Raw genomic sequence first — 19,232 nt, 5'->3', positions numbered from 1 at the left:
GAACCATACCATTAAATTTCAGTATGTAATGAACCTGGAAAAAACAAATTGGATAAAAAAAACACCTGATTTATTATCATAGCTTCAGATATGTCCATTACTATGTTCTGCAGAACAGTTCCTGTCTACTTGTGGCTCAGTAAAGGCTTGCTGGCTGGCTGGCTTACACAGCCCTCATTTCTGTGTGAAATTTCTCTCGAGACTGAACTATGGAATTCTGGGCATTGTAATTTTCTGTAGGAAATCAGTATACAGGCAAGCGTGACATCATTGGAAATCCTGCACTTTTAACAGTAGAACCGCATCGGAAGTCATTTTGATGGGTTTGGATTTAAAATGTAAACAAATCTGCATTTGTGAATGCAATGCGGTTGTCCTTTTATTCTTTCGTTGTTTTCTTTCTTGTTTTTTTTTTTTTTTTTTTTAAATGGAGAGCGCATTGCATTGACAATACACAGATTCATTTACATTTTAAATCTCATTAATCCCGCAGCGGATCTACTGTTAAAAGAGACCGAAACCGAACAACAGAACAAAAGTAGCTGACTCCTTTTATGTGACTGTGATGAAGTTATTAAAAGTTAGTATTGTTTCTTGATGTGACCTAGATGCATGAAAAAGGTTTATGTTATTCAATATATGCAGTTTAATTCCGGAAACAAAAAGGAAACGTTCAAAGCAAAACAGTACAGAGCACATCCATAGGCACTGCACGGACCAATACAAAAGCATAACAAGACAAAATATGTTAGCAATACTGTAGGTTTGATCTTATATGACTCAACTCAGCTTCAGCATGGGTAAGAAGAGTTAAGAAGAGGGAAATTGTGCTGAATACACCTTGATTCTTTGTGGGTTCACTCACCCCGGGCACCCTGTGAAGGGTCTTGTGCATGTGTCGTAAAGAAAACTGGTTCTGGCTCACATGACCTAGGATGGTGTTCTCTTGGTGTGGCCCCTTGATATTGTGCTCTTTTGAGCGCATCGGTTCCTCCAGCAGTGTTATTCCAGCAGTCAGACGGTCGTCCGTGCAATTAAATGCAATCTTGAAATCTCGCATTTACCAGTTATTATACCTCCTCTGATAATATCCCTTTAAAACTAACAGAGTGTACAAACCTGTAAACATGGGTATCTTATATTGCATTCAAACTTCTTTCCATGTTATCCAACAGACTGACTGAACCATTGCCTTCAGTGAATTGTATTTTATCATTCTGGACACATAATACGTCTTTGGAAAGCCCCAAAGCCCCTCTTTCAAACAAGATCTTAACCAGGATGTCACTGGCTATTGCTATTAAAAGGCAGGCTATTGCGGTGCGTTTACGGCTGGAACGCCAGCACCCCAAATTGAATAGGGCTGAGTGGAAAGAGTATATATATATATTAAAATGAAAAGTATTACACATTTAAAAGTACTGTGCATTTACTGTCCAGTTTTTCAGTATGGTTGAGAAAGTGTTTGCGGGAATGTTGAAGTCTGCAGCAACATCTTTCTTTTTCTTTTACAGTGGTGCATTATCCACAACTTTCAACACCTCCTCTTTTGTCTGCAAGGATACCATGTTTTTCTGGGCTATTTCTATGCTTCGTGGAAATGGCATTGATAAAACAGCACTAGAAAACAGTACAGAGGCGCTAATCTGGATACTCTCAGGTGTTCAAACTAGGGAAATTTTGTTTTATTCACATTTTTCTTCCCTGGGATTGAGGTGGGCTCCAAAATAATTCGCACAAACAGAGAAATCATGTTGAGTGAATTTGTATTATAAGAAAACATGTACAGTAAGAGACTGTTGTTTTTGGCTGGAACCATATAGAGAATTCGTAGTGTCAGGACATTTGTTTAACCTGGGTTTGTCTAAATGAGACTTGACTGTGTGTATATATATTTATTAACTTAGCTATGTAGCTACTGCATATCGACCACGCTACCTGAAGGCGGTGAAAGCCTAAACATTATACCTAATTAATAAATTAGCGAGTTTCCAGTTTTAACCTTAATTTCAGTTTAATTCCATTACAGTTTGAAGACTAACAGTAACATAAACCTCCACTTATTCCAAAGAATATTTCCCATTTAATATATATTTTTACTTATTTTTCAGTATATCCTGTCTGTTGATAGAGCCAACCTTAACAAAGAGCTTTTATCTGGTAAGGAATAACTCAGTATTACAGCGTGTTTGTCTGTATTAAAAAAAAAAAAAAAAAAAATGAATAAAGTCTGAATATTTTATTTTTTCTGAACAACAAAACTAAAACAATTGTATTATTATGAAACATTTTTCAGGTTGTTTCTTGTAAGTTTCATTACCTTAACATTTTGTTCCACTTAGAAAATATGGCAACTCTGTTGCTTAAACAGGACTATTTACTGATCATAGACTTGTCATGTGATTATGGGACTCCCATGTATCTCCAATGAAAACTGTGTTACTGGCATAACTGCAGCCCAAGGTACTATTTACAAAAATCATCATTAACTTGAATCCATTAGTTCCAGTATTCTCAGACTGTGGTCTTTGTTTGCTTTAGCTACTGAAACATACCCCAGTGCCAAGGTGAACTTTGAACACAAACTGCTGGATTGGAATTTGGATTCAGGTTCAATGACATTCATCAGGTAAACAATTAAAGTTCAATGCACAGCAATTATGAAACACTGAAGAATTACTTTCATAAAATGTGATGCAAAATAACGTGAAAATATCAGCAGAATTTTTAATTGTTTTTTAAACAAATAACTTTATCAGTGGGTGCTGGTCCTCAGTTGCAATTTAAAATTGAGTCAGAATACACTGTTCCTTTGCACTGTGTAGCATGGCTCCACTTGGTTGCAAAGAAACTTTTCCCAATTCATGAGTTTGAGATTTCATAGCCCTTAGCTCATCTGTGAACCAAAGGGATTTTTTTGGAAATACAGCTTTACAGGTCTTCTTAATCTGAGCCAGGTTATCAATTATGTCAGAAAGAGAGTGATTTTATGTATTTACACACCATTCTAGCTGAGGAGCTTGCAGAGAATATCAAGTTTTGAGACTGCATTACATTTTGAAAAGCTGTAGGAGATAGGTCAGGCAGCTGACTCAACAGTAGAAACTAAAATCTTAAAAAGTAACAAAAAAAATATCAGAAAGACCCAAGTCAGAGACAGAAACATTAGAAATAGTCAGACCACGAGTATTTCCCTTAATATGAGTGGGTACAGAACAAAACTGCGTGAAATCAAAAGACGATAATAAAGAATTAGATTCAGCTACCATGGAAGACATTGATAGGGAAGATGAATTAAAGTCACCCATGATGAGTACACATTCAGTTGAGAGACATAAAAAAGAAAGTAAAGCAGAGAACTCATTTAGAAAGTCAAGATTTTGTTTAGGAGGTTAATACACTGTAACAATATTTAAGGAGTAGTGTGCAGAATGAAACATTGTGATATACTCAAAAGAATTAAAAGTATCTAGCTGGTTCAATTGAGAAAAATTTTGGAGCAAATGCTTATGAAAAAACCGTAACCAGGAGGAGACGCTTCTACCAATGGGGATAACTCGTTTTCAGTGAGCCAGGTCTCTGTAAGCACATGAATATCAATATATTTATCAGTGATTATGTCAGGTACATAGACAGCCTTATTTCAGAGGGTGCATACATTCAAACAAGCAACAGTTATATTATACAGAGATTTGGAAGCGGGTATAACTGAGACAGAATTTAAACAAGGAATATAAACTAAATTTGAGTAAATAACCCCTGTTGTGTCAAAATAAACAGTATGTTTGCATTTATGCTTTACTATCTGTATATTAATGTTACTGGGGCAGAAAGCACATATCTATTGGCACGATGGGTTTAAAGTGGCATGAAGTTTAAAAACATTGGAGGGAATCTCCCGCGCAGCCCCCCTCAGCAGAGAAAGGAGACTGTGTAGGTATTCCCTGCATCTGTAAACAAAGATTTAATTAAAAAAAAACATAGAAAGATTTTCAAGTCCATTTCAAAAAGGTGTGGCAGAAGGGCAGTCAGGAAAATACAGCTCGGCACAGTTTTGTAAAAGCAAGCACCAAGACACAGCAGTGCAATCCCAGACAGGCAAGCGGGCAACCAAGCAAGCCAGGTACCAGGCAGCAGAGTAGCAGCCGCCACAGGTAGGGCAGGCAAACAAACAGAACACACAGACAACCTGTCTTAAAAAATAAGCTATATGTGCTGTGTTGCGACTGCATCCAACATTATCTACAATACTCTAATACTGATACCTGTAGCAGACCTAAAGTCAATACCGTCTACACTGTAATATATCTTGATATATCTGTATTTGAATGTCCCTTTGTTTCCCATTTAAGAATAAGTAACACAGAGATTACACAGTGCCTGCCATGAATACTTACGTATCATCTTCGACTGTTTATTATTGATGATTAGCCTTTTATAAACCTTTCAGATAGCATTTGTTATAATAACCTGTTGAATTTGTGATGACCCATCGTATGTGCATGCTCTGTTTTGTTTTGTGGGTACCCCACAATACGTCAAAAGGAACACCTGTACATTCATAAAAAAAAGGAGGCACGCTTATCTTAAAATATCTTTAATTTCACTATAGAAGAGCCACATTTTCAAAATAGGATATGCAATTATCATCAACGCTCTGATATTGATGAAAAAAAGGCGGTACCACATGTTGATTCTTTTAGTTCACACATACTGCATCTTTAGGGGAAGTGGCACTAGAGCAAGTATATTGATTTAGAGATTTTGAATACATTTTAATTTGTATGAATAATCATGTCTGATACCTCTTTCAATGCATGCTGTCCATACTGTAGATTCCTGGTTTGTCATTGCAGGGACTGTCATGCATAACAAATGTCTTTCATTTGAAAAATACTGCAAAAAAAATATTTTCTGTATGGAAGATAAATGCTTGTCTTGTCTACAGTACAGGATAGAGTTTGTGAAAACCAGGACTTAGAGCTGCAAGCTGATTTGTAGGTTGCCAGAAGGCTAGGGTTCTTTATCAATAGTTATTTGTATAATGGAAAAGAGCAAAGCTATTCTCCATATGGCTGATTAGTTCATGAAATCAAGACAAGAAACAGTACTGCCACCAAATTCAACAACAACATCAAAACATACTGTCACAAAAACTGAGGAGTCCACAGTGTCCTTGAAGCAGGTACTGTATAACAGGTCATCTGAGATTTGATACAAGCCTACAGCATCCATTGCATTTCAGTAGCTTCATCAAAACAATTTTGATTCTGAAGGACACAGTCCCCAACTCTCGCTCTGACAGATTCCCTATTGATACCAGTTTGCTAAACAACATGGTCAGGACTAGTTTCATAGCTGTCATCAGATGAAGGCAAGGTATTATAAAGGCCGGACTTGGATCACATTTACCCTGGCTGTGCTGCTTTTGGAGGACACATCAAGATGCTCGGTGTCATCACTTGTGATAATAAACACTATGGAGGAGGTATTAAAAGTTACTTTCTTCTTTGGCCTGTCCCCATCTTTCTGGGACATGACAATAGGTCGGATTGGCCTCTCTGCATTGGCTAGCGGTTTGTTCTTGATTGACCTCTGTAATCTCACCAAACGAGCACACAAAAGTTGCAAAAGGCACAATCGAAACTGAAAAAAAGAAAAAGAAAAATACAATCTAAAGGTTAAGTTTAAACAATTAAGAAACTAATTTGTGTAGACAAAACTTTTTTTAACGCATTATCTTAAATTAAATGTTTTGTCTGGCATCAAAAGAGAAAAACCTTGTTCCAAAAATAGTTTGAACTCAGAAACCACGTCCAAACCAAATTACTATTACTGCTATTCAAAGTATGTAGATGTGACTGTATGAGAGGGAAGTCCTGGTAGAAATTATGTAATTCTCTATGCTCATCTGTAATATACAAGCTTTTTTATTTATTTTTTTATTTGTGTATTTTTAAACCTGGTAACCTTCAAATCCTCAAGGTAATGTGGGTCTATTACCATAACATAAAAGTGTTTTCACTGCTGCACTCAAGACATTTCATTTAGCCTTAGCAGACACCCAAAAGAAACTCACCTTTCTACTCATGACGAAATAGATCAATGGGTTGTAGGCTGTGCTTGACCTGGCAAAAAATGAAGGGACGACAGAAACAGTGGGTGTGACAATGTCCTTGTAACCGTAGGTTACTAATAGAGACACCACTGTGTAAGGTGTCCAGCAAATGAGGAAGGCAGAGATCATCAGGAAAAACATCTTGGCCACTTTCTTCTCATACTGGAGGACTTTGATGATTTGAACAGTTTGGAGATGTTGTATGCATCGAAGCTATGAGGATACGGGAAAAGCAAAGTTTTAACACCATGTATGCACATGGTCCACATCCATCCCTGCTGATACTTAATTTACTATTTCTGTTTGCAATAATGTCAGACACTGATGCTTTTGGAATTCCTGGTCCATGTACTTGCCAAAGGCACACAAGAATCAAAGAGAAATAGTAAACTGACCTTAACCTAATATAACGCTAATATAACATTTTATAATTACGGATGATTTATTGTAGTATTTCTATAAAAAATGCAATATCCTTGCTTACCATCCGGACAGTGTAGAAAATGTGTCCATAGCAGTAAGCCATCATGCCAACAGGCACAAAGAGACAGCCCAGAAAGAAGAAGAGTATAAAAGAAGCATCGTTGGGGTTCTTGGATGCCCAGTCCACAGAGCAGCCCAGCTGGTGTTTCTCCAGCGTGTATCTGTTCCAGCCAAGGAGAGGGGCTCCTGTCCAGGCCAGGGAATAGAGCCAGATGTAAGTGATGGCCCGCCAGGACCATGTGAAATCAATCACCTTGGCATGAACCACTCTGATATAGCGCTCATATGCCAGGACTGTTAGTGTCATGATGGACACGATTCCTATGGGAAATAATACAAATAAAAAAATGAGTTATTTATTAAGCAGCAGGCAGCAAAACTCTTATTTATGTTCATATTGGTATTTCAATGTTAATCCGTGCCATAACTCTATGGCATTTCTTTGAAAATAGCTGAATTGGTATGCAAAGTCATGCAGTTGTTTCCTAGAGGTTGTTTTTCAAACCTGGCGGCTTCTGTTTAGATCCCAACGGGTGGAGATGGGACGGTATAAAATTTGAACGGTATGATAACCGTTAAAAAAAATACAGTGGTAACCTTAATATCACTGTATACAGTACATATCATGCAAGTTATCAAATAAAGGCTTAAATGAAGAAAGACTAATGTAAATCACTTAAATTACTGTAATTCAAAAAAATAAAACTAACAAATCGCACTTCCTTTCATGAAACAATTTAAACATTTAGTATTTAGTATTTTACTATGCCATATAACTTGGTACATTTCTTTTTTATAGACAATCAAAATAAAAAAAATAACTAAAATTAAAAAAAACTGAAGTTGTACACTCTCAATGTTATATAACAGTATTAAGATGTATTATTTGTTAAAAATGATGTGCTAATGGTAAATAGAATTGGGAAATGATCAGTCTTATTGCTTAAAACACAAACATGTACCATTATTATTTAAGAGCAGAGATGAGTTGTTTATTTTTTCAACCAGATAAATAAAATATGTAGCAAAATAATAATAATAATAATAATAATAATAATAATAATAATAATAATAATAATAATAATATAATAAACTAAAACATGTTATTGGATTTATAGCTACACGTCACGACATTGCACAAGTAAGCTTCCAGTGATTATTACACATGTGGAGTTTGTAAAAAAAAAAAAAATGTCTTCACTTACCTAAGAAAATTGGAATACTGTTATAACTTGTTTAAACAAAACTATGTTGATAATAAGTAGGCTATCCTGCTGCAGTCTCAAGAGTCTGTGCTAATTTTAATCGAGCCATTGGTCGTGTTCTTATGGCGCAGATTTTCACAGTTCTGCACATTTACTGCACAGAATCTCGGAGATGCGCTGTGACGTCACTCAACACCCACAGAAATCTGTGCAGATTCTGCACAGCCCAGCGCAGCTTTGAAATGTTCCTGCGGGAGGCTGGCTGCGGCTGTGAACCAAAGAGGCGATGCAAAGATCACAAGTCATCTGCTAATCGTAATGCAAATAACCACTAAAACTACTGCTCCACCTTATTAGGGGAGGCGTACGACATTTTATCATTGTACAGTGAAGCTGTGAACAGCCTTGTCAATGCTATATTAAATATATATCAATTATTTAAACAAACATAATGCACTAAATCCATAATAAGTGATGTATAATTTTTACCATAAAGTTAATGTTAATCAATTACATCAAACTGACTGTTGATAATCCAGACAAATGTCAATATAGGACGTTGAAAATGTGTGCTCTGCTGCAAGGTTTGGAGAAGGCGTTTCTCTAAAAGCTGCGTGTGACATCAGAAAGAGAGCAGCCACAGCAGCTGGTGCAGCAAGCTCTGGGTAACAGAACGCAGCAATTGAAATGTGTATTATGTGTCATTGACAGTTTCCTTCAAAACCATTATAAAAATACAGTATCAGTTCACAAAAATATCTTCCTCATACACTTTGCTAAGGCTGAAAGTACCATCGCTTGATTGAGAAGAGGTGTGTTTGCAGTTGAAAAATGCATTAACCGTTGTATAAAGGAAATACAATAATTGCAGTGTAAAATAAAAGGAACGGTATTAATACTGTAATGTACCTAAACCACGGTAAACCAAAAAACGGTATACTGACCCTAGTTTTATTCCTAGTACCTTGCCTTTGTGTTGTTCCTGCATTCTGGCCTGACGTCACCACACAGCCATCCCTGTCAGAATCCCAAAATAACAGGATCTGAAAAATACCATTGGGCCACCATTATGATACCTGTCTGTGGACCATAACTAACCTCTGCAGAACCATCAGCAGATCACAACACTGAGCAATAAAACACAGTGTATATTGGTTCATACTGTTGGGACGCCATTAGTAAAATAAAATGCCACTGCAATGCTAATTGTAGTGTTACTGCATTAGCATTAAAGATCCTTTGGCAAGGGATTATGCAATTTTTAAAAGTTTTATAATTCAAGTGCATTTTCACCATCTGCTACCCCACCTCAATCTGGGAACACTCACTAACACATCGGACTTCTAGTTTAAGAAAATCTGGGAATGGGGGCTGGAAACTATGCCACACACTGTTATCTTGACTTTCCTTTCCTTCCAATCGGTCATCATAATAAGACTGCAATCATGTGCTTTAAAAGTAAACCTCTGAAGCTGACTCACTGCCACTTCACAAGTGCTATCCACAGCATAGACCGTGTACATTTTTTCCAATTGTCTATGCATTCAAAAAGAGACACTCAAGCTGAGTATGCTTCACAATGATTACAACCCTAAAGTGTAGGCGTAAGAAGTTATTTTAAAGTTGCATTTCTCTAGCAGCATCCCAAAAGTGCTAAAAAAACAACTGGATACATGCACTGCACGTCCGTATTTTATTTTCTTAGAACAAGATTAGTTAGACAGGAACGTTTATGCATTTATTCAAAAAAAGCTTTAAATATGAATTTAATATGCAACATAAAATTATGTTTTATGGCTTTTTCTGATTACAGTCTAGACTCTAGTCTTTAAGCAGAAACCAGCTTTCAGTATTAGAAAAAAAAATGGAGTACAAGGGGTTAATCACAATGGTTGCCATGACTTCTGTTTTTTCATTCATAATGTGCAGTGAAGTTACATGGCACAGCAATCAATTTTGTATAAAAAAAGTTAGAAGAACATCACTTCAAATTTGGTTACTTAACATTATCCCTTAATGGCTACTTGTTAATAACATTAATACATGTATAAATGTTATTCATTAAATAATTACAGAGTATGTCACATGTTTTTTCTTAATAAATACAATTAAAACATGCCTTGAAATGTAAGTTAGCTAGCTACTTTTATATATGTTTATTTCTGTCTGAAAAGGAGATATGAGACTTTTTAATGTGAATAGAATATATAGAATATATTAGGCCATTTTATTTATTTTTTTGGTCCTATTCTAGGAGGGCGTTTAATAATAAAATGCTTAGAGCTACAGCTTGAAGCTTCTGGTTCCCTGTTCTGATTACATGCCAGTGCTAGATTCACAATGAATACAAATTGTAGTCAATCAAATACTGTGTTGGGTAATGTGTTCCACGTGTTCCACTTTTATGCATTTTGATCAGATAAGCACATACTGAGTTAATGGAATTAATTGAAAAATGCTGCAGGCCCTCATCATTCCCTCTAGGCTAAGCCTTTAAATACTAACTCATATTCTTCACGCAGCCCTAGCTCCCACCCGTGAAATTTATGTAATTGTTAAATTACTGTATTTTGTTGAGAAAGTTTTTTCTTTTGTGTGTTTTCTGCTTGTTTTTTACAGAGACTATGCTATAGCATGTGTGCAGCAGGAGCAGCTGCTCGGCTCAGCAGCACTGCAGAGGACCAAGATACTTGCTTCGGTTGTGATTACTTGCAATATCTTCCACGGTATCTTGCTGTCGTTTTGGTGACAGCTTTAGCATCATCATTACGAAGGCTGTTAGTACCATTACTAACAAGCAGGCTTCCCTCAGTCTCGTGTGTGGTACTGACTGAGTAGTTTTGCCAGTGACTTGTACATTTTGTTCACCTTTCTCCAAACGTATGCTTGAGCAGCGGTGGCTGCGTTAGCCTTCGATTGTGTGGTGGCTGCGACTTTACCCCACGAATCTGTGCCAAGGGAGAGAGGATGACACACCCGGGGAAAGTAGCCCAGGCAAAAGGCTGTCCTCGTGGTCTTTCGCATCCTTCTCTGCTTCTCCTTCTCCTTCCGTGGGGAAGAAGTTGCTGCTGTTTGGCGGGAGCTCCTGGTTCTCTTCTCCACAAGGTATGGATGAAGGCAGAGGCAGCTTCTGCTCGTCTCCTCATGAGAGTGGTGGTGAAACCAGCAGGCATTCTCCTTTTGCTGGTGGTGGTGGGAGCAACAGATAGTCCTCCCTCTGCTGGTGGTGGTGGGAACAGCAGGTACTTTTCCTCCTCTGTTATCGTCTTGGGCTGTGGACCTGGGGGTTTCCCTTTCTTGGGCTGTTGACGCTCGGCATCCTCCCTCTTGGGCTGTGGACATTCATGCTCCTCAGGCTGTGGAGGCGAAACCGGCAGACATTCTCCCTCTCCTGGTGGAGATGGTAGCAATGGCTCCTCTCCCTCTGATGCTGGAGACGGCAGTGATGGCTCCTCTCACTTTGGTGCTGGAGACGGTAGCAATGGCTCCTCTCTCTTTGGTGCTGGAGACAGCAGTGATGGCTCCTCTCCCTTTGGTGCTGGAGACGGCAGCAATGGCTCCTCTCCCTTTGGTGCTGGAGATAGCAGTGGTGGCTCCTCTCCCTTTGGTGCTGGATACGGTAGCAATGGCTTCTCTCCCTCTAGCACTGGAAATATCGGGGCTTCTCCCTCTTGCACTAGAGATGGCTCCTCTCCCTCTGGCGCTGGAGACGGCAGCGATGGGTCTTCTCCCTCTGGTGGCACCAGAGATAGTGGAACCCCTCTTATATCTGCAGCCAGGTAATTGAGCACCATGGCTGCGATGTCTGGGAGGGACTCTGCATGGTGTTGCTGTTCCCAGGTCTCTCGCCTCTGGGAGGTCCCTTACCATCCACCCTTTAGGGCCCGTTAGCCAGTCCTAGATCTCCCTGGATGTTGGCCCACGAGCAAACAGGGCTTGTTCCAATGACGCTGGATTTTCGGGCTCCTCCCTCTTCTGCCATAGAGGGGGTTAGTCGGGTGCTACATGCCCGACTTCGCCAACAGCAACGCACCACCAAAACCAAAAAAACTCCTTGTTGCGAAAAACAAAAAAGTTCACCCGCTGTATTCCTGGTCTGATGCTTGGAGGCGCTGTAACCCCACTTCTGGACACCAACTGTGAAAGGGTGGCTTACAATGGTGACGTCAGACCAGAAACATAGACTCCAAACAGTGACGAATGGTGGGTGAAAACTGAGCCGTGGCGCTCAGTTTATTTATTTAACAAAAATAAACAGTTTAACCAAAAACACACACAAAACAAAGGGTGCGTTGGCCAAACAAATAGACACACAAATAACAAACAAGTTTCGTGCTTAAACAAGCACGCTTAGCAATTGTTCTATTACTCCACAGACTTACGTCTCTCCTCTGACACACACAACCCTGAGCACAGACAGCTGCAGGCTTTTATATTCTGGCCGAAGGGTTAAATACCTATTAACTAATTACCTTATTACCCCTCGGCTACAGTCTGCACAAGATTAAATAAGGATGTGTGACTGTCAGCTAGTTAAATAATCAGTAGCTGATTAGTCATGCATCCTCACAAGGTATTTAAAAATAAAAACAATAACCTGGCAGATGGCGTCTCGCTTGTCCAGCCAAACAATTCATAATAATAATACAACAAATAATAATATCGGACTGCTTTTGCTGTTGCATTAAACAAAAATCATAATACAAAATAACAATAAACAAAGGGGCGGGACACTCAGCCACAAGGACACACTGTCCATCGCCACCTCTGAGGAGGTAAGCAAACAGAAACTGGTGTTCCCATCTGAGTGTATCCCCTGCAGGTAAGCGCCCCCTGTCAGTGGAGATTTTGCTACTGATCAAGAGGGCCACTGCAATTTTGCAAGTGCCCTGACTAACAGAAAGTGAAACAAGGCAGTCCATCTTCGATGATGAGCCTACCATATCTTCTGGGGCCCCACCAGTGCACCTGGATTTGCTTTTTGAAATCAAGTCTTCCTGGGATCACCCAGCAACAGCTCCTGCCGTTTCCCGGTCGATGGGTATATGATGCAGAGATATGGGCCTGGCCCATTTTCCATCGGTGGAGGCTTCTATTGCAGCTTTGGTTCAGGTGCCTAATTTAACACTCCTGTCTAAGGATGTCACCTGCCCCAGCAAGCAGTGCTGGGTCTCTAAGCGTGCCTATTCAACCAGTGAAGACTGGGCAATTACAATAGCATCCTGGTAGCCTACCAGTGCCATTTGCTGAGGTCCCTTTCTGAGAACCACAGGCCCTCATCACAACAGTTGGATGAGTTACACTAGTAGATGCACGTAGGCAGCTTTGGCTTTCCCAGGCTTGCATGCCAGATGGGGACAAGGCACTGCTGTTTAGATGCCCCGATTACAACATTTGTGTAATTGCGGTGGATGAGATGCTGCAGTACTCTCAGCATGTGCAAAAATCCAAGAAGGAGCTGGTTCATCTGCTTCAAAGTGATCACCTCCAGTGTGTAAACCAGTGGCCCACTGGCACCCTAGGTGCCAGCAGCCTCAAAGATCGGCACAGCTGGCTGCCTCCGATGCCAGAGGTGATGTTCAGAACCGGTCCACAGCTGATCGCAGCAGAGGCTTTAAAAGGTTCTGCTGCTTTACGAGAAACAGAAGCTGCAGGCCAAGCCACAAGCCGAACAGCAGCCCGGTGAGTTTGCCCATTTTCAGGAAGCCATCTGGAGTATTTGGCGTCAGTGCAATATAGACATCTGGGTGCTTATTACAGTTCAAATCGGCTTGGTCCCCCTCCTTTTCGGGGCATGACTACAACATCAGTCACAGACCCACAGGATGCCGCTGTGGTGTCTCAGGAGGTAGAAGCTCTGCTGCAAAAACAAGCTATTTGCATGACAGACCCCCTCCAGTTGGAGGAGGGATTCTACTCCAGGCACTTCCAAGTGCCCAAGAGAGATGGTGGCCTCAGAACGATCCTCAACCCCAGACAGGTCAATCTGAGCTGAAGGAGGTTTAAAATGTTGACGATGCAACAGCTGTTGTAGTCAATCAAGCAAGGCGAGAGGGAGACATGTGTTTATACACACAGACAACACAACAATGGTGGCTTACATTAACCAACAGGGCGGCCTCAGGTCACCCAGTCTTCATCGTGTCCCCGGAGGGTCCCCAGCGCCTCAGACTGGAGGCTTCATCCCAAGGTGGTGAGCCTCATTTGGGAGAGGTTCGGGAGAGAAGAGATAAATATCTTTGCCTCCCAGGAACTTTCCCCTCTGGTTCTCCATAATAGGAGACAGGGACCCGATGGCAATAGATGTCTTGGCACACCAGTGGCCAAGGCTTCTATTATACGCTTTCCCACCATTTGCCTGCTCCTGCTATGTCTTGTGAAAATCAGGTAGATCTGGTCAAGGTGCTCCTAGTAGCCTCTTATTGGCCCAGGAGACTTTTCAACCCTGATGCAGCTCCTGAGCGGTCATTCATGGAGACTTCCCAAGCCCCAAGCCCCACGACCTGCTCAGTCAGGCAGGGGGGACTTTATGGCATCCCGACCCATTGACCCTGCAGCTCTGGGTCTGGCCACTGAATGGCTGCATTTTAGCTGTCTGGGACTTTCCAACAGGGTTATTGACACCCTGCAGAACGCCTGAGCACCGCCCATGCATTCCCAGGCTCCCATTTCAGGGCTGAACACTGTGGTTTAACTGAGCGAAACACATTGGTGTGTAGAGCCAGTTATTATTTAAGAGTTGCGAGCTTGCAACCCAGCAAAATAAAAGCTGTTTTTCACCGTGAACTGTCTTGTGTTTGTTATTACTGAACACTTCATCACCTCTACACCTGCGCACTGCAAACAACTTCGTCAGAATCTCTGGAAATGCAGCTTTCCAGACCAGCTTGAAATCTCTGTGCTTTGTCTGATTAAAATGGCGCAGCAGAGGGTCAATTAGCAGAAATGCAGGTAATAAGGTAAGGTAACGAAAAATGAAATGAAATAAACCTGTTGGCTGATTTCTTCCTTAAGAGAATACCTGTGGACAATTTACGTTCTCACTGCAGGGATTTCCTAAGCATGGTCTTTCTGATCCGATGTACCCTTTTTTTCCAGTCCATTTTACAGCTTGTATTATTTAATTTATTTTTTTTGCTACCGTATGCACACTTACTTAAGGCCATGTATAATAAAAGTATGCAGGGTCGATTAAATTGATCCATACAGTGAAAGCACCTGGCCTCTATATATAGTTTTTAAATAACTCCTGAGTTTAAGCTTTGTAAATAGAGCCCTAACAAGTACATTGACCGTAATCAGCAACTGTTTCAACAGGGTTAAATTGACAAAGGGGCCAAATGTCTGAGTCAAAGTGTAAAGATACAGCCACCCACAATACAGGAATCCAGGAAAAATAATCTTGATCTGTTGACTTTCATACAGGACTGAAGAGTAAACATGCTGTCAACAAGAATGCCTTGGTGGAATCAATATCTTAAGGCTGTTGCTACGGAGGCACATAACTGTAGAGCTATCTACTGGAGTTTCTCTTTATTTTCTCCATAAGACTATCAACTTAAACTGACCACTTTGTGTAGACTGAAATAATACAAAAATGCAATATTGCACTGCATACTTCTGTGACAGTTGTTCAGATAATAGTTTGTGGACAATTAAATGGCTTTCTGTATTTTCCTTTCTTTTTTGGTGATGAAAGCCATGGGGCAAGACTGAAAACATAGCATGTTCAAAGAATTAGAAACAGGTTGGATAATTTCAGATAGAAAGACTGCCTGTCTTTTTATTTTACAGTAAATAGATATTGCTAATGTCTGTTCTCACAGTGTGTTTAAACTCCTTTGGTACTATTTAATAAATAATATCATTTTTATTCTGTTGGTGATTGTGACAGGCTGCTGCCGTGTGGGTGCGTGCATTCGCTGCTGAATGGCAGGCAGGAAATCGAGACAGAGGTTGAAGTTGACATGCACCGCAGGCGCACAGGGTTTATTTACATAAACACAGACAGAACATACAGGAACCCCACGTGACGCTACTAGCCATGGTAGCTCACATGGGACATATGGTCCGGCGTACAAAAGGCAAAATAAAACTGTACAAAAACTATAAAATAAAAGGTGCACTTATTCACCTCACACTCTATACAATCCCTGAACTCATTATCTCTGTTCAATACAAAACAAACTCCAACTGGCTACTCCCACAGCCATCATGCGATTTTGGTTTCTTTACGCTCTGATCCTGGGTCACTCTCAGCAATCAGAGGATTACAGCAAGGTCTTTAGGTTTCTTTGTCCGGGTAGCATGGACGATGTTCAGCCCGCTGTCCTTGGCTTTGCAGCAGCCCTGAGGTGAATAAACGAGACCTTTTTTATACCTGACGTCCCTCTGGAACACACCTACCTGCTGATTAGATTCCACAGCCGGCAATTACCCACAGCAGGCAGGCTCTCCTAGGAGCGTCAGGTACTTCATTAATTACCTAGCGCATTTCACTTTAGGTTGGTTTTATTTTGTAGTAAATGTTTGCAAACATACACTATCTGTGCCAAACAGTAAATTATTCTAAACTAAACCGCCATTTGTTATTTGGATCGGTTCATGATATCAACACAGTACTGAAAGTATAAAAATATAACAGTGGGACCATTATAATACCAGTGTTTATACCATGAAGAAATCAATACCAGAACTAAATCAATAACAGAATTAGTTACACCGCACCATAGCCAGCAATAGCAACAAAATAGATTTGCAACAAATATTGCACGTTGGTCCAAATACACTATTTCTGATATGGTACAGCAATGCATTGCCAATGTGTATTCAAAATATGGTTTAAATATGATTACCACAGTGGTACCATCAACAAAATAGCTGCCCTTGCCTTTTAAAAGTTCACCATAGTAAAGACATAGCAAAGTTTAATAAAGCATTGTAAAAGTATGATAAAGCACAGTAAAGGCCAGAGACTAAAATGTAAAGCATATTAAAAAAAACAAAACAAAAAAAAACAAACATGGTAAGCCAAGTTAAACTATAGTAAAAGAAATCATAGAATTACTGTGCAAATATACCATGGCACACTTCTATAAGGGTCATGCTATTAGTGCCCCTTGGTACAGAAGCACTTACTGCAGTGTCATTTGCAGTTCCACAGTGTTGCCTATCGATCATTTGACAAAAGATGTATGTTTCTACTACATGTACTTTACTAACAAGTAGGAAACAGTAGACCAGAGCATGTAAAACTGGCAAATATGACAGTTATTTATTTGGTTTCATTGGCCATGCAGAATGTTGGTGGCTGTTCAACTTAACCCCACCCCCCATTAAAAAAAGATAACTAAGGAAATTAATGTGCACTTCAGTAAACTTTAAATAATCTTTTAATAAAAAAAATATATATATTATAACAGAAAAACGCCTCGTATCTTTTATTGTTATTGAATGCATGAAATCATATTTTTTAATGTGTAGAAAAATGTTTAAAATATAAATAAATAAATAATTAAAGAATACTAGGTATAGTATTGTATAGTACTAGTAGTAATTGATTACAATTTATCAATCCAAAATGCAGGTACAGTATTATTAAAATACAGTATTCGGGGAATGTGTTTCACGTAGAATTTGCATTAACTGTAAAGCAAAATTTAATGTACCATATTACATGGTGTTATCTAAATTAATATAATACAAAACTATATTATATATATATAATATATATATATATATATATATATATATATATATATATATATATATATATATATATATATATATATTAACATGACATTCAGAACTGGTTTGTAGGTCATCAGTGTACGCATCTAATATATCGTGTATTATAAATGTAAATTATGATGTAAACTGATTTAACGTGGTTAAATAATAGAACGGGCGGTTACTATCATTACACATTGATTGCTACGGTCATTTTAAGGAGCACAGTTTGCATTTTTAAATTCACTGCGTCTGCAGTTACCTGCAATGCTGTATTTCAAAAACGTTATAAATATACTTTGAAGTTAACTATCAATGTCTAATTGTATGCTCTACTAAATTATTAAAATTGAATTGCAATTATAATGTAACTGGCGTATTTTACAAACATTTATTCAAACATTAAACAAATCTATGAAACCGCGAGTGTGCTATTAACTGATTATAATTGCTTACCAAATAAACTGTTGCTGAACCCATCCCAAACGCATGTTGCCGAGTCCCAAACCCATTTTCTCTTCACGCAGGACACAAAGGTAAAACTTACTCCAAACACAGAAACTAGCAGGTCACTGACGCTTTTATTCAACAAAAACAGATTCGTTGGGGTTCGCAGTCTCTTAAATGTACAGTACAGCACCAATATTAGAACATTGTTGCAAAATCCGAGGAGACCTATAGTTCCAATGGTACAGGCGAGAAGTTTATATGTACCCGCGCTGAATAAGTACTCCTCTGTCTCGGTCTCAGTGCCATTTGTCGAATTCATTGCTGGATTAATTCACGGTCTAGCATTTTGTGAGTTGTTTCATCAACTGAAGCGCTCTGTACGGCGAGTGAAGCTGTTGCACCCGTGCAGTGCCTCGGTTCCTGCTCTTTCTAATCTGATTGAAACTGCTGTGTTCCACTCGCTGTTCGGTGAAATTAGGATGAGGGGGCTTGTTTACTACTGTCTGTCATCTTTGTTAAATACATCACGCGTCACTTTTGATACTGATGACAGTCGGCTATCTATCCGGGGGAAGTTAAAAAAAATAGCGATGCCCTTTTTATTTTACTAATTTTATTAATATGTAGAAAGAACATACATGAGGACTGAATATTTATCCAAATTCCGAACTCATAGTTGGTAACCATTCGCAGGAACTACCCGCAGGGACTGCAGCTCTAAATTCACTATGGATCCCGGGGAGTAAGATATAACAGAGGCAAATTCACCGTGATAATGGGAAGATGATTATCAAACAGTACTCTCAACTAAATGTATCCAATCGATCAGATTTTTGGAAAGTTTAATCTTGGTGTATATACTGTCAGAAATCTAAATGGTACAAACAGAAAATAAAGATTCTGCAAGTATGTACACATACTAGTCATACTGTAAGTGTAATACCTGCCAGTAGGTTTCAAACACGGATGTGCTGCATGATGGATTCGTTTTGACATAATAAAGTAATGGTTATATAATGCCATATTATAACCCCAGTTCCCCACATTTAATTCTTATGTAACTGTGAAATAATTGTCAGGTTTGTCCATATTTTTTTTTTTTTTTTTTTTTTTTTTTTTGGCAGAATTATAGTTTCAGTTTCCATATTTCCATAATACATTTAGCTACCCAGGTTATACATTTATAACAAGAAAAAATGAATGCTTTGCTAGACTAAAGACCTGTAAATGTGTATGTAATTTTATCA

The 19,232-nt window shown here is 39.2% G+C and overlaps 1 protein-coding gene across 1 annotated transcript; it reads right to left on the bottom strand.

Moving 5' to 3' along the window:
- Window positions 1–4,581: 4,581 nt before the first annotated feature.
- Window positions 4,582–18,735, bottom strand: opn3 (opsin 3). Its single transcript, XM_041249933.1, has 4 exons — window positions 17,992–18,735; window positions 6,603–6,922; window positions 6,080–6,331; window positions 4,582–5,646 (listed from the first exon to the last, which is right to left on the bottom strand). Exons 1-4 carry the CDS (start codon window positions 18,302–18,304, stop codon window positions 5,383–5,385), a joined length of 1,149 nt encoding a protein of 382 aa, XP_041105867.1. The 5' UTR covers window positions 18,305–18,735; the 3' UTR covers window positions 4,582–5,382.
- Between the last annotated feature and the right edge of the window lie 497 nt (window positions 18,736–19,232).

Source organism: Polyodon spathula, chromosome 5 (assembly GCF_017654505.1).
Source record: "Polyodon spathula isolate WHYD16114869_AA chromosome 5, ASM1765450v1, whole genome shotgun sequence".
Classification (NCBI taxonomy): domain Eukaryota; kingdom Metazoa; phylum Chordata; class Actinopteri; order Acipenseriformes; family Polyodontidae; genus Polyodon; species Polyodon spathula.
Note: the sequence above shows the minus strand (reverse complement) of the source record. Positions and strands in the feature narration are given on the sequence as shown.